The 17,848-nt window shown below is 52.8% G+C and overlaps 2 protein-coding genes and 1 long non-coding RNA gene across 6 annotated transcripts in view; 1 reads left to right on the top strand and 2 right to left on the bottom strand.

Moving 5' to 3' along the window:
* Positions 1 to 935, bottom strand: part of TFEB (transcription factor EB) — a 46,261-nt gene extending 45,326 nt beyond the window's left edge. The window contains exon 1 of the mRNA XM_019642777.1: positions 670 to 935. The gene's annotated coding sequence lies outside the window, so the exon portion shown is untranslated. The remainder of the gene's footprint in view (positions 1 to 669) is intronic.
* The window catches only part of LOC109382921 (uncharacterized), a 14,210-nt gene extending 538 nt beyond the window's left edge, over positions 1 to 13,672 (top strand). The window contains exons 1-6 of one of the 4 annotated variants that reach the window (XR_002124009.1): positions 2,609 to 2,695; positions 3,299 to 3,378; positions 9,562 to 9,827; positions 10,217 to 11,189; positions 11,448 to 11,547; positions 12,627 to 13,672. This is a non-coding gene — a long non-coding RNA (uncharacterized LOC109382921). Of the gene's footprint in view, positions 1 to 2,608; positions 2,696 to 3,298; positions 3,379 to 9,561; positions 9,828 to 10,216; positions 11,548 to 12,626 lie in introns of those variants that run through there. The other 3 variants (XR_002124006.1, XR_002124008.1, XR_002124007.1) reach the window with 3 other exon arrangements.
* On the bottom strand, positions 2,451 to 10,403 carry PGC (progastricsin). Its single transcript, XM_019642783.1, has 9 exons — positions 10,197 to 10,403; positions 8,460 to 8,610; positions 7,926 to 8,043; positions 6,997 to 7,115; positions 6,338 to 6,537; positions 5,078 to 5,200; positions 4,335 to 4,482; positions 3,470 to 3,568; positions 2,451 to 2,734 (listed from the first exon to the last, which is right to left on the bottom strand). Exons 1-9 carry the CDS (start codon positions 10,394 to 10,396, stop codon positions 2,582 to 2,584), a joined length of 1,311 nt encoding a protein of 436 aa, XP_019498328.1. The 5' UTR covers positions 10,397 to 10,403; the 3' UTR covers positions 2,451 to 2,581.
* Positions 13,673 to 17,848: the final 4,176 nt, after the last annotated feature.

Raw genomic sequence — 17,848 nt, 5'->3', positions numbered from 1 at the left:
GTCGTGGAATAGTGCAAAGGGGAGAAAATGACTGCGCTCAGGGATAACAGGGGACGCGAGCAGGGGCGGCTTCCTCAAGAGACCGAGGGGAAGGGACGTGAAGAGAGGGAGGGATGGGACTTCCACCCGCCCCCCATCAGCCCAGCCCCCGGGGCGTGGCACCGCTCCGGCCCTCCCAGACCATCCCGGCAGGGCCAGGCCCTGTCGGACTCGGCCCCCGCACACCTCCCCTACCTCCAGCGCCCCCCCAGCCGCGTCGGCGGGAGAAGAAGTGGGCGCAGGGCCCACGGGTCCCTCAAACTTCCTGCAAGTTCACTCCCACGCCTCCCGCCCCTTCGACTCCCAGCTCCCGAGCCGGGAAGGCCCATGCCCGCCCCGGCCCCTCCCGCCTGGTTACATAAGGTCGCAGAGAAGCCGCCCCCGGCCCGGGCCTGAAGGGAGGGGCCGCAGGGGCTCCCTGGTTTGGCAGGCAGCGCCGCTCGCGCCATGCGCCGGGCGTCCCCGGCTAGACAGACAGCGGGGCGGGTGGCAGCACGGCGTCCGGCTCCCCTCTCCAGCCCGCACCCCCACCCACCCACCTGTCTCCCAGACCCACAGGGTAGGGGCAGGGGAGCCTGGGACAGGGATCCCCGGCCTTCCGCGTACTCCGTGCCTCCCGGCTCCGCTCACCTAGCTCTGAAGGTCAATCCGTCCGCCGCCCGCGCCCCGGGGCTCCGGCAACTTGTCTCAAGTTCAGGTGTCCGGCCGGCGAGCTGCGCCTGCCGCCCCCTCCCGAGCTCCTCCGGCTCGGCGCCACGAGAGAGGCCCGCCCCGTCCTCCTTTCCCGCTGCCGTCGGCGCCGCCGCCGCTCCCTACGTCCAGCCGGCGGCCGCCGCCTCCGCTGTCACCCAGCCCCGCGCCCGGCTTCCCGGCTCCCGCTGTCACTCCGCACCCACTTCCCGCCTCGCCCGGCAGAGGGCAGCACCCGCCGCCCCGCCCCGCCCCGTCCCGCCCCGCCCCGCGTCGGTCGGCCGGGCGCCCGCTGGGAAACGTAGTCTTCGCTACGGCTCCGCCAGGCACTCCGGGATTTGTAGTCCTGCTCTGCGGGCCCAAGCCTGTGTACAGGGACTTGGTGTTTAACTTGGCTTGGTTTCACTTTATTTCTGCCCCTTGTGCAAGTTTTCTTTCTCTTCTCAGTCAATGATGTCCTGAACCGGAGTTCACTATGACACACCCTGTGGCCTGTCTGACCCTAGGGAGAGGCCTGCAGATGTTTCCCAGAATCTAGGAAAGATACAGGGTCCCAGGCTGTGTGCTGTTGCCATAGAAACTCCTCGTGGCAACCTCAGTTTCCCTCCTGGTTTGCAATGGGGTAATGAACCTGGATCTTGCACTTTTACCCCTGCCTGTGAGCATAAGGGACAAGGTGGGGTCAGCCTGGTGAAAGACAGTATGAAAGAGATGTGACTCTAGCCTGGAGTCCACCTCCCCTCCCATTATGTTTTCACCCCCTCCCCACCTAGGCCTTCATCCATCTGAGCTTGTGGTACCCCCCACCACCATCAAAAATCAGAAAATTTCTGATCTTTCACGTCACCTTCTCCTGTTGAAAGTTACAGGGTGCTGAGCTATAATTATCTGCTTTCTTCTCCTCCTCCTCTTCCCATATCATATTTGCCCAGGTTTCTGGGTCTTTTGCTAGGTGGCTCCTAAGGAGAACAGGGATCTATCTAGAGGGACAAAAACCTCTTGCTCAGTTGCTTATAGCAAGTAGGCTTGATTTCCATGTGATTCAAGAAGCTCTCCCTCTTGTCCATGGTTGAGGGCCAGCCCATCTTCAAATACAGGCCCTGGGACTTTAGGTGTCTGGATGAAAATATGATCAGCTTAACTCAGCCCAGACCTTTGGAAGCCCTTTTAGAAATAGGTTCTTGTGACCTCAGCCTCCTCCCTCAAGGACCCATGACTGCTACAAGTACACATAAGCATCCTAGGCACCAAGCATTTCTCAGGAAACTCCCAGTACAAACTTGACCCCAGATCAAGGAGATGAAGGCCTAGGTTTGGGATGCATTGGACCCCTAGCCACACTGCTAGTGGACACACGTCGGGTAATTCTGGTGGTAGTTTGGTAAGTCAGGTCAGCAGAGCATTTCAGGTTTTCGGGGTGGGGTCCCTTTGCCCTTCACAAAGGAATGCCCTGCCTCAATGCCACTACCACTGTCTTCCCAGAGAGAAGCTGTGAACAGACTCCAAGCTCCGAGGGGTATAAGGCCCATCCCCAAGCCCTACCTTATGCCCCATGTCTCTTAGAGTCTCAGTGGCCCGTCCAGAAACCTCCTAGCAACTCAAGGAGAGCATGGTTCAGCAGAGGCAAATTTGCCTTTGACTCCGTCTCCCCACTCCCCGAGACCAGGAGCAGCCTTACAGGCCACAGCTGCCCTCTAAAAACAACAGGTTGACCAACATGGAGAAGAGCTATTTATTAAGAGAGAAAGTCCAGAGTCCAGAAAAGGAAGGCTGAATTCAGAGAAGCACAGAGAGACACCCCTGCAAGGCAGAGGACCAAGAGGAAGAGGAAGCCCAGGCGTCCAGGCGGAGTCTAGGCGGCCGTGGCAAAGCCCACCCTGTTGTTGCCCATGTCGTAGACGGAATAGTAGGACCTAAGGAAGACGTCCCCGAGGATCCACAGGGGCTGGCCATTCTGGGAGGGCAGGTAGGTGGGCTCCACCCCCACGGTGCAGTAGCCGTTGTTCTGTAAAACACAGAAACGCAGTGCTCATTTATTCGCTCACACACCGACAGGGCACTGCTCTGCCCTGAGCCCCAGACTCGGGGCACAAATGCAGAAATGAGTGAGCCAGGACCTCTGCCCTTAAGAACTCACAGGCCAACTGAGCCACCAGAGCAGAGGCTGCTGGGGGTTTTTTGGAATGGGGGAATGCAGGCTGTAGTGTCTCCTCTGCAGCGTCTCCTCTCCCTGGGTTCCCCCCAGCCTCCCTCCTGTCCGCGATTTAGAGCAGGTCAGCCTGGTGGTGAAGCCTTTGAGCTAGACCAACTTGGATTCAAACCTTAGCTTCACCCTGACTAGCTGTGTAGGCTTAGGTGGGTTACCTAACCTCTTTGAACCTCCAAATGTTCAATTGTAAAATAGAAATGAGCATCTCCCTCACTGAAGGTTGTGACAATTAAGCGGGTGAGTGTGTAGGCAAAGTGCTTCGCTTAGTGTCTGACCCTGTAAGTGCGCAGAGAGCCCGGTGCCTCTCCCCGCTGATTCATACTAATAATTGATAATAGGTGACACTCTTGTATTTCACAGCCTCTTTCCAGAGAAGGGAGTTTAGAATCAATGAGCGGAGAAAATAAATCAACACTTTAAGAGTCGGAACATATCACAAGGTAAAGAGACCAGGCCTTTCTGGCTCCCCAAGCCTTCCTCCCACCCCTGATCATGTCCCCCCCAGCCCAGCCTGCAGAGACCAGGACTTACGTTGAGGACGTAGGAGGAAGGTGGCAGAGGGAACTGCACACCATTGATGATGAAGGTGAAGGTGGGCAGATTCTGGATGTTGTTACAGTTCACAAAAAACTGCAGAGAGAGGAACAAGGCTCAAGTTGCCTCATCTCCCACCTGAGAGTACCTGCCAGCCCTGTCACCTCAGTCCCTCTGGTCCCAGGCCTGAGCCCCAAGCCTGCTCTTGGACTTGAGGTGGCAACACTAAGGGAAAGTTCTGTGTACATACTGCTGGCATTATGCATATGGACTCACGTACAATGAGTGGGATTTGGGGAGACCTGAGCTTCTCCCCCACCCCAAAAACATTACTCTTGCCTGAATTTCCCCCATGAGAGATTGAATCTATGCCCCATCTCTGCAAAGGTCCTTTGAAAACACACAAGTCTGTAGAAAGAGTAGCCCATTGATCGTGCAAAGGTAGTGGGAATGCATTAATTAGGCAAACCCTTTGTTGGGCTCTGGAGGTCGGGAAAAGGGGCCTGACCCTACAGAGATGAGGAAACAGTAGATTAAAGGGTTACCCCTTGTCACTCACTGGCTTGGCCCCACATCCCTGCTATTTCACTCTTATTTCAAAGCCCAACAAGTGTTTAACCTGTTACCTCTGAGGTGCTGAGGCTCAGAGGAAATTCTACCTAGTAGAAACTTCCCCACAGCCCCTCAGCACAAGCATCTGCCCCCCTGAATCAGCCTCCAGGCCCTCACCCCAGTCATCCCCGGGTTGCCCACCTCCAGTGCCTTGGGCAGCTAGAAGTATGAAGGCCGAGAATCAGGCTATTCCTGGAGAAACCATAGATGCCTCCCGGCTGGCCTCTCCTAGGGAAGGGGACAGACCCACCTGTCCATACTGGTCTTGCTGGGCCCCTGTGGCCTGCAGAAGGGCACTCATATACTGCTGGGGCACAGTGAGCAGAGATGTGCCAGTGTCGACAATGGCCTGGCAGCCCTGGGAGCACCAGCCCGAGGCCTGGCCGCCAATAAGGAACCTGAATGGTGAGATGAACCATTTAGCACCTCCAGCTCAGGGGAACCCCCCCTGAGGGACTAATAGCTATGGCACAGAAGCAAGGTACACCTCAGAAAGGTAAGGACTCTGCAGAGGTCAATCTAGTCATCCCCCGGCCTCACACCAGAGTCTAAGTTCACCTAAATGGCCATGGAATCTCTTCTTAAAAGTTCCAAGGAAGATTCTAGAAACATTGAAAGCCAGGGCTACTGATTTGTTATAAGTACTTTGAGCAAATTAGTCGCCCCTGCCACCACCACCACCACACACCCCAGTTTCTAATCTGTAAACCCATAGATTTGGACTGAAGGGTCTGAAATGTTTGGGATTCCAAGTCCCGCCCTTTTCTATGTTGTCCCCATCTCATCTCTCTTCCCTTGGCTGAGCTGGGCCTTGAAACCACAGCTGTGGCTTTGTGAGGGCAGGACTGAAGTGGGGGTGGGGGTCCTCTGTTCCCCGCCCCCCCACACACACACACACCTGGATGTGTGTCTGTGGTGTGTGTGTGACATGAAGTGCCTCAAAGCCTGCTCCAAGGAAGAGCCCACCTCCCCAGGGCCCTACCACAGACTTACTCCTCAATGCCAATCTGCCAGTAGAGCTCCTCGGTGACTGGGGCCCAGTAGATCTGCCCCTGGTACAAGCTGTTGTCCACACCCCCAAAGATGACTGCTCCTCCATTCTGGGAGCCTTGTTGGCTGCAGGAGGCAAAGAGAAAGGTGAGTCAGGGGGTGGCTGTGGAAGAGCACTTCTCTATTGAGCAGTCACCCTCAGAGCAAAACAGAGGCCCTGCCTTGGCTCTAGACTGGAGCTCCCTGCGGACAAGGAGGTGTTTCCACCTCAGACTGGGTCTCCCAGGCTGGGCCCCTCAGAATTCCCAGTGCCTCAGGCTCCCAGAGGATGCTTCCCCTGCCTCTGGGGAGGCCCCTGGTTGTGCCCCACACTCCCTTTTCCTCTCCCTTCCACTTCATGATGCTGGTGGAGCCTGACCCAGGCCCGGCTTATTTAAGGAGCGCCTGAGTGGAGAGGAGGGAAGGACATTTTGTGTTTGCTTGAGACACCTCCCCTGGTAGCCAAACTTGAGTGTGGAACTCCCGGGAGCTCCTCAAGGCGAAACTCAGAGTCACTGTAAATAGTAGTAGTGAGTAAATCAACAACATTACTAACAGGGTAATGTTCAAAGTCAGATTCAAGTGACTGAGCCCGATAGTAGATGCTGACTATCTCTACAGCACGGTTGGCTAGTTCTGAGAGGAAAGAAGGAAAGTCCATTCCAGGCCACACACCCCCTCCCACCGCCTGGCTTCCAGGCCCATCCACATAAATAACTGTGTTTGCTTGTGTTTGTGGTGAGGACAACAGCTTGTTAGGAGTTAATGGTGGACCTTGACCAGAAGATTCCAGGGCCTGGCTAGAACACTAGATCAAAGGAGGTGGCACAATAGATGGCTATACAGAAGAGGTGTCCAGATAGTAAACATTTGGTCAGAAAGAAATCGGCCAACTGGGGCTCTCGGCAGAAGGGAAACCCAAGAGGTACTGAGAACCAGCAGCAACGTTTAAAGCAAAGCTCGGCCAGAAGAGGAAGGGATGCTGTCCCGGCCAAGAAATGCCAAAAAAAAAATCCAAGTGGGCTGGAGACAGAGGCAGGGATGGAGGAGAGGTGAGGCATGGAGGAGGAGTCAGAGCCCAGGAGGGAGAAAGCCCTGGGACAGGAGTGGCTGGGGCCAAAGGCCTGCTGGGAGGCCTCCAAACCCCATAGCATGGAGCCTCCGTTGTTCAAGGCCACAGGGGCTGGTGCGCCGGGAGTCGGGGACCCCCTGGCGGGTCCTCACTTGCTGAGGTAGAAGCTGAAGACCGGGCTGCTAAGGGCGCCCTCCTGCAGCATGCCCTGCAGGGCTGTGGTGGCCCCGCCCATTGCCAGGGAAGGGTAGGCCATGCCCATGATGCCATCAAACTGCGCATAGACGAAATTGGTGCCCGGCTCGTTCTCACTCAGGCCGAACTCCTGATTGGGGACCTGGATGCTCTGGACCTGGAGGGGACACAGAGGATGGGAGGTGACACACATAACTCCACCTACCTCTCCTAGACACCCCTCAAGGCTCATTCTTCATCTCTCCTTCACCTCTGCTCCTGTCCTTCTGGACACGTCTTGCAAGAGTCACTTTCTCTTCTGAGTGGCCTTCCCTGACTGCTGCGGCACCACCCCCCACCCCTCCGAGGACAAGGTCACCCCATTCATCATGGTGTCTTCAGTGCCTGGCACATGATAGCCCTCGCTGAGCGTTTGATGAGCAAATGAATGAATCCTTATTGTACTGACTCCTGTCCTGGACAGCAGAGCACAAGGTGTTTTTCGTCTATTTCAGGGTCTCCGGCTAAGTCTCCTCGTTAGACTCTGAGTCCTGTGAACTTAGAACCCAGCTCACCGCCCCATCTACCGTTCTCACGTCCTGGGGTGGGGAGCAGCAGCCAAAGCAGCATCACTCACTGTCAGAGTGTCATAGCCAAAGAAGCCGGTGAGGCTGCCGCTGCCATACTGCAGGGAGAAGGTCTGCCCGTTGGTGGAGTACGTGGAGGACTGGCTGGGGTTGAAGCGGCTGTGGCCGGCTGCAGGGCGTGGAAGGATTCGGGAAGTCAGGCTGGCCCTGCCCTGACCCTCAGGCCTGTGGGGCTTCCCAGCTGTCTCCTGGCCTGTGCTCACATCCTGGGGCCTTAGCACCCTCCGCCACCCATCAGGAGGTGGCCAGCCATGGTTCCCAGCATTGGAAGTCTCATGGAACATGCCACCCTTTGCCCCAAAACCCCTGCTGGCTTACAGACCCTGGGGAGCCCTCGGACTGTGACCTCCCTATGGGCAGGTTACACAGACTCCATGGCCCCCAGCAGGTCGCCTGTCGCACAGCAAGTGTGAGAAATTACTTATCAGATGAAGCAGTGAATGACTCTCCAGGGTGTCCCTGCTTTTCCCGACCCTTCCCCCACCCTCAAGAAGCTGGTCATACCAGGACCATGTAGGGCAGGGCCAGCGAGGGACCCTCTGGACTAGAGGGGTCAGGACCCAAACCCCAAGGCTTGGGCAGGGACCAGGGCAGCCTTAAGAAAGGAGCATCGTCTGTCTCCAAATATGACTGCAGGAGGGGGAGGGCATCCCGTGTTTTTCTCCCATGTGCCTTGGACATGCTCAGTGAGAACTTAGTAAAGAGTGGAGCACAGGGTGGGCTGGAGCAGATAGAGGACTATGTATCAGACAGCAGGCAGGACAGAGGGGCCAGTCAGCTCCAGGGCCAGCTTCTTCTCTCTGGCTTGGGCATAGTCCCTGGTCCTCTCCAGGACCAAAGCTCCCCACAGCAATCCCTCTGAAGGTTGGTGGTTCCCCAGAGGGTGTCAGTGCCCTCCCCTGCCCAGCCCAGCACTCACTGCAGGCCTGGGTCTGGCAGTACACGGAGGGCACCCACAGGTTGGAAGATCCGGTGTCAAAAAGGACCAGGAAGTTCTGTGGTGGGGTACCGATGCTGATCTCACCAAAGTAGGCAGCCTGGGGGCAGGGTGGGCGGGGGCGCAGAGCAGTCTGTTAGTTCTGGAGAGATCCAGGGACCATCAGACCCATCATCCTTCATGAGCAGAGCAGGGGAAGGACCAGCCCTTGTCCTACAGCCTGCACCCGAAGCAGAGACCTGACCCTTCCCTCCACACTTGCCTGGAACCCACAGACCCTCAGCCCACGCCTGCCCAGGCCTGCTGCAGAGATCTCTGTGGACTGAGCTGCCAAGACAAAAGGGGCCTGTCCCATGCTCTGCCTGAGGAATGAAGGCCAAGCTGACAGGTCTGAGAGAAGGGAGTAGGGGCTGGGTGGGAGGGTGCAGAGAGGAGGGGTGCAGCTCACTGCCCAGGCCTTGCCTTTTAGCCTTTGGCAGCAGGGAGAGGGGTACCCCTGGGAGGGTCAGGACTCACATCCATGTAGGCCATGGGCTCGTAGGCCACGCTGAAGTCACTAAAGCGGTACTTCTGGACAGGGTCGTACTTGTGGGTCTTCAAGAAATCCTCCAGTAGGCCCTTCTCCTTCATGGTTTCACGTAGGGACTTAAATTTTGTCAGGGAGACCCTGCAGAAGAGCTGTGTGTCAGGGAAGCACCTCTTTCCTACAGCACCTCTGACAGACCCAGATGCTCTCTCTCTCTCTCTCTCTCTCTCTCTCTCTCTCTCTCTCTCTCTCTCTCTCTCTCTCTCTCTCTCTCTCTCTCTCTCTCTCTTTCTCTCTCTCTCCTCCCTCCATCTCTAACTATATATCTCAATTCTCCCTGCCACTGTGTTCCCCTGTGTCTGTCACTTGTGTGTGTCTGTGTTTTTCCCTCTTTCTCCGTTTCTGTTTCATTCTGTTTTTCTGTCTCTCTGTCTCTTTCTCCCTTGCCCTTCTCTTTCTTCCCCTCTCCTCTTTCTTTCAAAACTCTTCTCAGGACTTGTTCCAAGACTCAGGAAACAATTGCATTCACCCATGATGCCCCCGCCCTATCTTAAGGGCCCTCATCCTGCCCAGGCCCTCTGCTCTCAAATAGCCCATAAATTAAATTCCTTCCCAGGAGGGGGAGAGGGACTTCAGGCATTACCCTTTGCAGGATACATACATTTTTAAAAAGATTTCAGAGATGGCGAAGTTCATCCCAAAGAGATTCCTTCCTAAGGTGGCCCTCAGGCACATGGCACTGGCTACGTGTGACAGAGCACGGGTGCAGGGGAACAACACTGGACTAGAGGGGACTCAGGGGACAAGGTCTTGGTTCTGCCTCTGCTGCTAATTGTCTGGCTTGGGACCAATGACTGCTTTTCTCAGGACATGGGGACAATTGGCCTGGGTGGTCTGGAACCCAGATTAGCTTTGGAAATTGGGACTTACGAATCATGGGTTTCTTCCCATGTCACCTTTGGTTATCCTCCCAGACCTGCTCTGTGCCATTGCCTAGAGAGTGTCTGTCTGCGGGTCCACCCACGCCTCACTCCAGACACCAGCATTCCTGCTTATTTCACTTCTTTCTTGTCTTAATCCCCATTCCTTCAGGATCCTGGACTCTTCAGCAATGCTCTGCTAAACCCATTCACGTTGAGCTATGAAGACTGATAGCTTCTCCAGCCACCTCAACAGAATTCATATGTTACAAGACGTTTCTAAGAAGAGCCATCTCTCCATCCACAGAATCTCTAATGGTGGGACAGCAGCAGTGTGGTCAGCCCCAGCTCTCCTGATGTCCGGGGAGCCACGCCACTCACTCCCTTTCTCCTGACACCTCAGCATATAGAAATTACATTACTGATGTCTCTGCTTAGGTGATTATATCATCTGCTGAATACATTTTTAGGAAATTTTTAGCGAATGTCTCCCTATCCGGAGATAATAATTCCTTTCTATGAGAGGCCCCACAGCTGCCATGCAGGGTCTGCCTAGGCAGAGGTCACCCCTGCTCTCTCTGCTTCAGGTCTATCTTTTCTCCTCCGATGGAGGAAGTGACAGTGCTTCTCCCTCTGGAAGTTTCCTGAGGGCAGAGCCTGAGTCTTCTCCCACCTTTGAGTCCTGTCCTAACCCTAGCAGAAATTCTGGAGCAGAGGCAGAGGGGGCATCCCCTTGCCAGGACACCCCTTGCTGGACTCCAGTCTCCAGTCCAGGCTCCCACACCAGCAACCAGACCCCAAACTCACTTGACCACTTTTGCCTCCAGGAGCTGGAGGCAGAGCAAGACTACCACCATCCACTTCATGATGCCAATTCCCAACTGGCTGCAGAGGAAAAGCCACTTCAAGTTGAGCAGTCGTGGTGGAGTGAAGGCCTGAGCACTGCTTCTTCCTTTATACCCCCCGGGACCCAGCCCAGTCCCCACCTCCCTGCCCTGGCCAAACATGACCTCAACCCCTGCTGTACCCTGAGCTCCACGTTCCAATTGTTTCCTTCTGTTGACCCTCGTGAGGGTGGCTGCGAAAGACTTTTCATCTTATTGACTTTTTAATGCAGGCAATGGAAGCTGGGAGGTGCGAGCGATAAGAGAGAACAAAGTTGGAGTGACGAAGATTATTTCTTATCCAGGAACCAAAGGTGTGATGTGGGCCTTTTGGGATGAGAGCCAGAGAAAGGTAGAGCCAGAGGGATGGCTGTAAGATCTGTAATTGGGCTTCTCATCCTCGGTACTATTGATATTTTGGAATAAATAGCTGTTCGTTGTGGGCACTGTCCTGTGCATTGTAGAATGTTTAGCAGATTCTCTGGCTCCTACCCACTTGATGCTAACAGTAGTCCTTCAGTTGTGACAGCCAAAAAATGTCTCCAAGTATGTCCAAATGTCTCCTTAGGGGGCAAAGTTGTTGAGAACCACTGATCTATTTGCGATAAGCTTGGAGGTCTGACTCAAGTCCTGGTTCCCAGCACCCCCAAACCCTTGGGGGATGTAGTTAGGGGTGTCTGGGGGATGATGGGGTCAGCGGCTAGGATGATAGTAATGATAATGGTGATGGTAAGAGTGGTGGTGTTGGTGGTGCTGACGGCGGTACCGTTAGCACTGATGCAGGTGGTAGGGCTGGGATGCAGTGGTTGAGGTCAGAGAGAGCCTTTTGGGGCAGCTTTGGAGGCTTTCAAGGTCATAGGGGGCATCTGGAGGAATTCGCATCAAAATTCAGCGAGTGCTCAGGACACACCCACAGGTAAGCCAAATGGCCCCTGGTTATGCCTCTTGTGCTAGTCTGGAACAATAGAGGGCCTGGGTCAGGGGCACACGGAGAGGGGCATGTCTGCCCTTGCTTCTGCTCTTCATTGTCTCTTGTCTCCCACTCCATTTTGACTCCGCCCATTTTTAGCTCTGAAATTGCTGTGACCCCCATTACCTTCCCCCTAAGCTCTAGGTGTCCCCTTTTCCTGCCCCCAAGCCTGACCTGTCCTGTACCTCCATCCCTTATCTCCAGGGCCTCCCTGCTTTCCAGCTACAAGCTTCTCATTGCCTGAGGTGACCTGGAGCTGGCCCAGCACCCGTTAACCTAGCACCGGGGAGCTCCTCATTTTGGGGTGAGTGGAAAAAGTCCCCACACCAGAACCCTCTCTGCTACCTCATACCCCGCACTCAGGGCTCCAAACAGATTTGTTAGGCCCTAGAGCCCCAGGCGGAAGGCCAAGACCAGGCCTGCCAACACTGATATAACCCAGCCAGTGGGGGATTTTCCACTCTGGCCACCACTACCCACTGCCCAGCCAGCGCCCTGGAGCCCCCCCTAACCCTATGATGGGGGAGGGCAGGGAAGGCACTAGAGGTCTCCCCAGGCCTGGCATAGAGAGAGAGGTACCTGCTTGATTGTGTCTCGAGGCCAGATAAGCTCCCATTCCTCCCTGCAGTCCCCAAGGACACGCTGGACTCGGGTGGAAGGCGAGGTAGGAAGGGAGTGCCGTCCCTGGGGTAGGGAGCCGCAGATTTGGAAGTGCAGGCAAAAGAATGTCATAGAATCCTTGGAACCTTGCCACGTCCTCTGAATATAGCAGAACCTATGGACCCCCCAAGGCTTGTGAGGCGTACTAGGCTCCCCAGCAAGGATCTTCAGGGACCTTGCCTTATCTGGTAGGATCCTAGGAGTCTGATGGCTGCTAGACTGACCTGCCTCAAACCCCAGTCACATCCATCCCTCCTGTGCACCCCTGGCCTACTGCATCAGTCCAGGGCACCCTTGCTCAGCTGCCAGGCCTTAGAGGTTTGCAGCCCCTGCCTATCCAGCCAGATCTGACAGCTCAGTCTCCTCAGCGTCCTCTGACTTCCTAAATCCTAGTCTGCCCCTGTCCTGCTCCACCACCACCCAGCCCTTATCTACCTGGAAAGTCCATCTCTTTTCTCCTACATGTCCAAATTCTGCCCATCCTTCAAGGCCATGCCTCCTACAACCAGGGATATACAGAGTCTGATACCTTAGAAGTCGTCTAAGACCACCTCCTAATCAAAGACAGGAGTCCCAGGGAGCCTGACACAGTGGTTCCCACCCAAGTTCATCTTCAACCCCTAAACACTACACACCCAGCTGGTGCTCTCCCCTTGTGACTGCATCTCACACTGTCTAGAATTTGTCTCCAGTTGTTTCCTGGGGTATATTTCTTCTCTCCAGAGGCTGAAAGCTTCCAGAGGGCCGAGGCTGCAGCTCCCACCTCCGTGTGCCTAGCCCGGAGCTCAGGAAATCCTGAACAGTAGATGGAGCCCGTGGGATTGTTCCACACCTTGGTTGTACCTCCCACATCTCATTATCCTGGTGCTTGGATTCTCACGCCATGCTCCAAGGCATCTTGTCAAAATCCAGGCCCTGGGATCCTCCCACAGTGATTGTCTCCCAGGAAAGAGGCATTTTTCTCATCACCTTCTGGCTTCGTCTCCCTCTAAGCACCACCTGACCCAAAACTCATCAAAGCCCCACCCCCTCACCCCTGCCATGGCTAACTAAATAAAATCCATCTCACACCCTGGCCTTAGGGACATGATCAGTCTGGTCCCTTCCAACACTTCCATGCTCATCTTTCACTATGAACCTACTAACGCTCTACCCTCTAGCCACAGTGGCCTCTGGCTTCCGCCCATGGAGGCCTGTTACATTCCACCCTCCATGCCTCTATTCACGCTGTGCTCTCTATCTGGAACACCCTTCCCAAGCATCTCCATCTGCAAGATCTCCTCCTCCTTCAAGACCCACTACAAATGCCACAAAGCCTTCTCTACTGTGACCACCTACTCCCAAACTGGCCCCTCTTGTGGAGGACTTTGCTTTTCCTCCTCTTATGGTATTTATTTCACACCATCTTATATCCCAGTGATTTGCCCCAAATCCTACTGCTCGTAACTAAAAGAAGAGGTCTATTCCTGCACACGGCTCCTTAAATAGCTCATTCATCTTTTGGAGTGTCTACAAAAGTGACACTGGTTGCTGGGAGTATGTCAAGAAGAGATGGCAACTACATAACATGCACACTGCCACTGCTAATCCTTCACTCGTGGCAGACATCACTAATCAACCATATCACTCTTTCCCATAATGCTGAGACATGGCCTTAGGATCCTTCCCAATCTTGTGCTCCATGCAGCCATTCTCAATCAATCTTACAATGACAATCCCCAAGTCCTTTCATGGAAGATTTTGTTGTTGTTGTTGCTTTAAAACTCTGGATACTAAATTTCATTTACTATAGAATTCTATACATATACTTCTTTTTTAAAAACCTAGGCAACTTAAAGCTACAACTATGTGCACCATTCTAGATTATCTTCTAGTTCTTAATGTGCACACTTTGATTTTAACATAGCCATAATCAGTGTGTAAATGCAGCTTCTGTTCTGCTCTTGTCACTTAAGATTACTACATACATATTTCCGTGCATTAAGATAAGCCACCTTCTTATCACTTTCTGTGGCTAAAGAGTGCTCTATCATCATGGTAGCTACGATTACATAGCCCTATTCATTTGGGGTAATTCCAGTTCCCATTTCTCATTACTGTCAACAGCACAATCTATAAGTCATCCAAGGGAAGAGAGTAGTGAGCTCCTCATTATCAGAGTCGTTCAAGCAGAGGCTAAAGGAGCATCTTCTGAGTAATATCGGGGTGGGGTGGGGTGGGGTGTCTTTTGCAGCAGGTGGAAGATTGAGCCAACGATCTGAGTTTCTCTGTGTATTCGAACCCCTGAAATAAGCTCACAGAGCTCTGCTCTGGGGACAGGTACTCTATAAACCTTAAGTCTTCGGCAGCTGTCTAATGAATTTTAGTTACAGCTTCAGCTGTTATCTTTTTCCCTTAAATTTTGTATGTGTTTTATACTTACACCGCTAGTTCAATCAAACCTTTTGGGGACAATACTGGACCTGAGATTTTTATTCACGTTCAAGGATTTATGCCTCCTTTTTTCTTTTGACAGCTTACTGAAATGTTAAGAGCATAATACAGGGAGTTCCCATATACCTTTCATCCAGAACGCCCTAATGTCAACATCTTACATCATAATAATAGTACAACCTGGGAAATTAACCCTGATCTAATGCTATTCACCAATCTATAGACCTTATTTGAATTTCACCAGTTTTCCCACTCATGTCCTTTTTCTGATTGAGGATCCAGTCTAGGTTCCCACATTGCATTTAATTTTAGCCTCCTCCCATCTGTGACAGCTCCTCCATTTTTCTTTGTTATGACCTTGCAACTTCTAAAGAGGATTGATCAGTTATTTTGTAGGATGTCCCTCAATTTAGGGTTTTCTGATGTTTTCTCATGGTGAGATTGAGGGCATGCGTTTGGAGACAGAAACCACAGAGGTGAGATACCCTTCTCAGTGCATGATATCAGAAGCTACATGACATGGGTGAATCTTATTGCTGCTGATTTACCTTAATAACTTGGTTAAGGGAGGTCTTCCTGGTTTCTCCACTGTACAGTTACTACCTTTTCCTTGATTAATAAGTGTCCTCTGGGGAGACACTTTGAGACTATGCAAGTATCACATTTTGCATCATTCTTCTGCCCACTAATTTTAACATCTGTTACTGGTTCTTGCCTACTACTATCGTTATGGTGGTGTTTGCCGAATGGTGCTTTTCTCTTTCCGTCATTCCTTTTACATTTATTAATTAGAATTATACTGCCAAGGTTTTATTTTATTTTTTTTAGAATATTCCCATTTTATTTTATTTTTATTTATTTATTTTTTTTTAAAGATTTTTATTGGGTAATTGGGGGGATGGGAACAGTGGTGGGGAATTGGGGGAAGGGGAACAGACAAGTTGCTGTTGTTTTGTTCTTCAGTCTAGTTGTGGAGGATGTTGCTTCACTGGCCCAAGTTGGCACCATCATTGTGCTCTTCCCGGGCGAGGCACATCAGTCGCTGGCTTCTGGACGGCCGCTCACTGCGGCTGCTGGCCGCTCACGCTGGCTGCTGGCTACATATGGTAGCCCATGGCAACCCACTGCCACAGGGACTGCAGCCTACGCCGTTGCCAGCGACTCACGGCAGCCCAGCTCCAGGTTGAGCTGTTGTTCAGCATCTTAGCTGTGGAGGGCAGTGTCACTGGCCCTCATATGTGGGATCCGAACTGGGGCCCTCTGGCATCCCAATCGAGTTCTTAACCATCGCGCCACTCGGCCGGCCCTATACTGCCAAGGTTTTAAAGTGGACTCTTCCTCCCCTGCCAAAATATCCCATCATTGAAGGTGTGCCAGACCAGGTGCTTTATATTTGGTTAATCAGACAACCCTCACAACAATTCCACAGGACAGAGGAGTCCATTTTATCTATCTATATCTCGAACAGCTGGAAGTTGATCTCTGTGTTTGTAAATAGATTAATAGACACACTGTTTTTTTTCTCTAGTCTATTGATTAACATACCTTTGCTCAAAGATGACAACTTGCTTGTCTGGTTTAGGTGGAAAGGGGGATACATTGGATAGATGGGGGGAGGGTGTCGCATTGCAATCCAGCTGCAGGAAGGGGAAGGATGGGGCACAGCCTCAGGGTCAACTGGAATCTAGAACCCAAACACCACTAGGACCTTTCCTTCTCATTCTGCCTTCCCTTTTCCCTTCTTTTCCTTCCTTTCCTTTCTCTTCCCTTCCCCTTCCTCTCCCTCGCCCCTCCACCCGCCTCCACTATAGATTGACTTTCTCCACTTAACTGACCACCAGAAGCTGAGTCTTACATTTCCAGAGAAAGAATGAAACCAAAATTCCCAGGAAAGCTCTCTGATTGGTCAGGTGCCTACTCCTGGACCAATTAATTGGGGCCCTATAAGAGCCGGGTGGCTTCCTCGGGCAGCATTTTGAAGAGTATAGACAGAAGTCCCCAGAGGAAGTCAGGGATGTTTCTGGCCAAATAATCTCAGAGATGTCCATGCAGATTTATTTCCGATGACATGTGGAACCTCCCTCTAACTCTCCACCTACCCGTTTTGCACATATTAAACAATGTGGTGGGGATGTGTGCCATGCAATTGCCTTTAGAAGATCGATCTCTACCACTCATCGACCCTTTGACCCTGACAATTCAGTTACCCCTCCCGAGCCTGAGTTTCCCTGACTGTAAAATGGGGATAAGAATCCATCTCGCGGGGTTGCAGTAATAATCCAATACGGCCATGATATGAGAGGGCCCTCTGGAACGACCTGTGGAGTGGGAATCTTTTTCTTTCGATTGGGCAGGGGGCTGGAGGCACAGACTGAAGAGGAAGGAGGATCTCTGGGGAGTGCTGAGAATGTTTCCTGACCTGAGTCCTGGTGACACGGGCCTGTGAGAAGTTAGTGAGCCGTATCCTCATGATATGTGTTCCTTTCTGAATGTGTCTTATATTTTAATTAAAAGTTTCATAGTGTCAAATGTGTTTGATAGGGGTTAGACATTCATGTAGCTTACAAAGTGACCCTCCCCCTGATAAGTCTAGCACCCACCTGTCACCACACAGTGTTATTACAATATTATTGACGATATTCCCTAAGCTATACTTTACATCCCCATGACTATTTTGCAACTGACAATTGGTTCAAGTGACATTTTAAAAAGAAGAAGGAAGAGGAGAAAGGAGACCTCACACTCGCCCTCAGAGGATCCCCAAAGATGGAGGGGAGAAGCAGTCCCTGCTGAGGGAGTTCCTGGCGGCTGGGGACCCTGCACATTCGCCCATGATGTTGTCCACAAGAGCAGAGAGGCCGAGATGGCTTCAGGTGAATAAGGATGAACATGTCATGTTTGCATAGCCATGTGTTTATTATATTTTAGCACAGATATATAGTGGACGCCTCCCACCCATGACCTCATGGACACGGTGTGTTAAGATGGGCTGCTAAACGAGGAGTATCCAGAAGCAGCAGAATTGGAGCCTGAAATCCTTGTCTGGGAGGAGTTTGTCTCCCAGCCTGGACATCCTGGGATGGGGCAGAGCCTGCAGTGACCGAGGGACCAGGGCCTCCAGCCCAGGAGTCTCTGGGTGTTAGATTTCTCCTCCTCCTGCCCAGGCTTGGGCCCCATAAGGACGGGCAGTCTTCTAGATGTGAAATCCAGCCAGAAACTCCCAGCCTCTCCCGCTGCCAAGGCACTGACTAGGGGTGGCCATTGCCTTGTGACAAGCAGGACAACTGTGAGCACATGGTCAGTTGTCATGCCAAGCCGGGGCTCCACGTTCGTGGCTCTGTCCACTCTGCCGGCTCAACTTCCTTCCAAACCCCTGTCCCACATCTGCAGAAACTGCACAAGCCAGAGAGCTGGGGGTGAAACTTAGCATGGCCTCTCCCGTCTCCCCCATATCAGTGGATTCTAACCAGTGGCCACACACAGGTAGTATAAAGATCATGAGGCTAGTAGAA

This window comes from Hipposideros armiger, unplaced genomic scaffold (assembly GCF_001890085.2).
Source record: "Hipposideros armiger isolate ML-2016 unplaced genomic scaffold, ASM189008v1 scaffold_72, whole genome shotgun sequence".
Taxonomy (NCBI): domain Eukaryota; kingdom Metazoa; phylum Chordata; class Mammalia; order Chiroptera; family Hipposideridae; genus Hipposideros; species Hipposideros armiger.
Note: the sequence above shows the minus strand (reverse complement) of the source record. Positions and strands in the feature narration are given on the sequence as shown.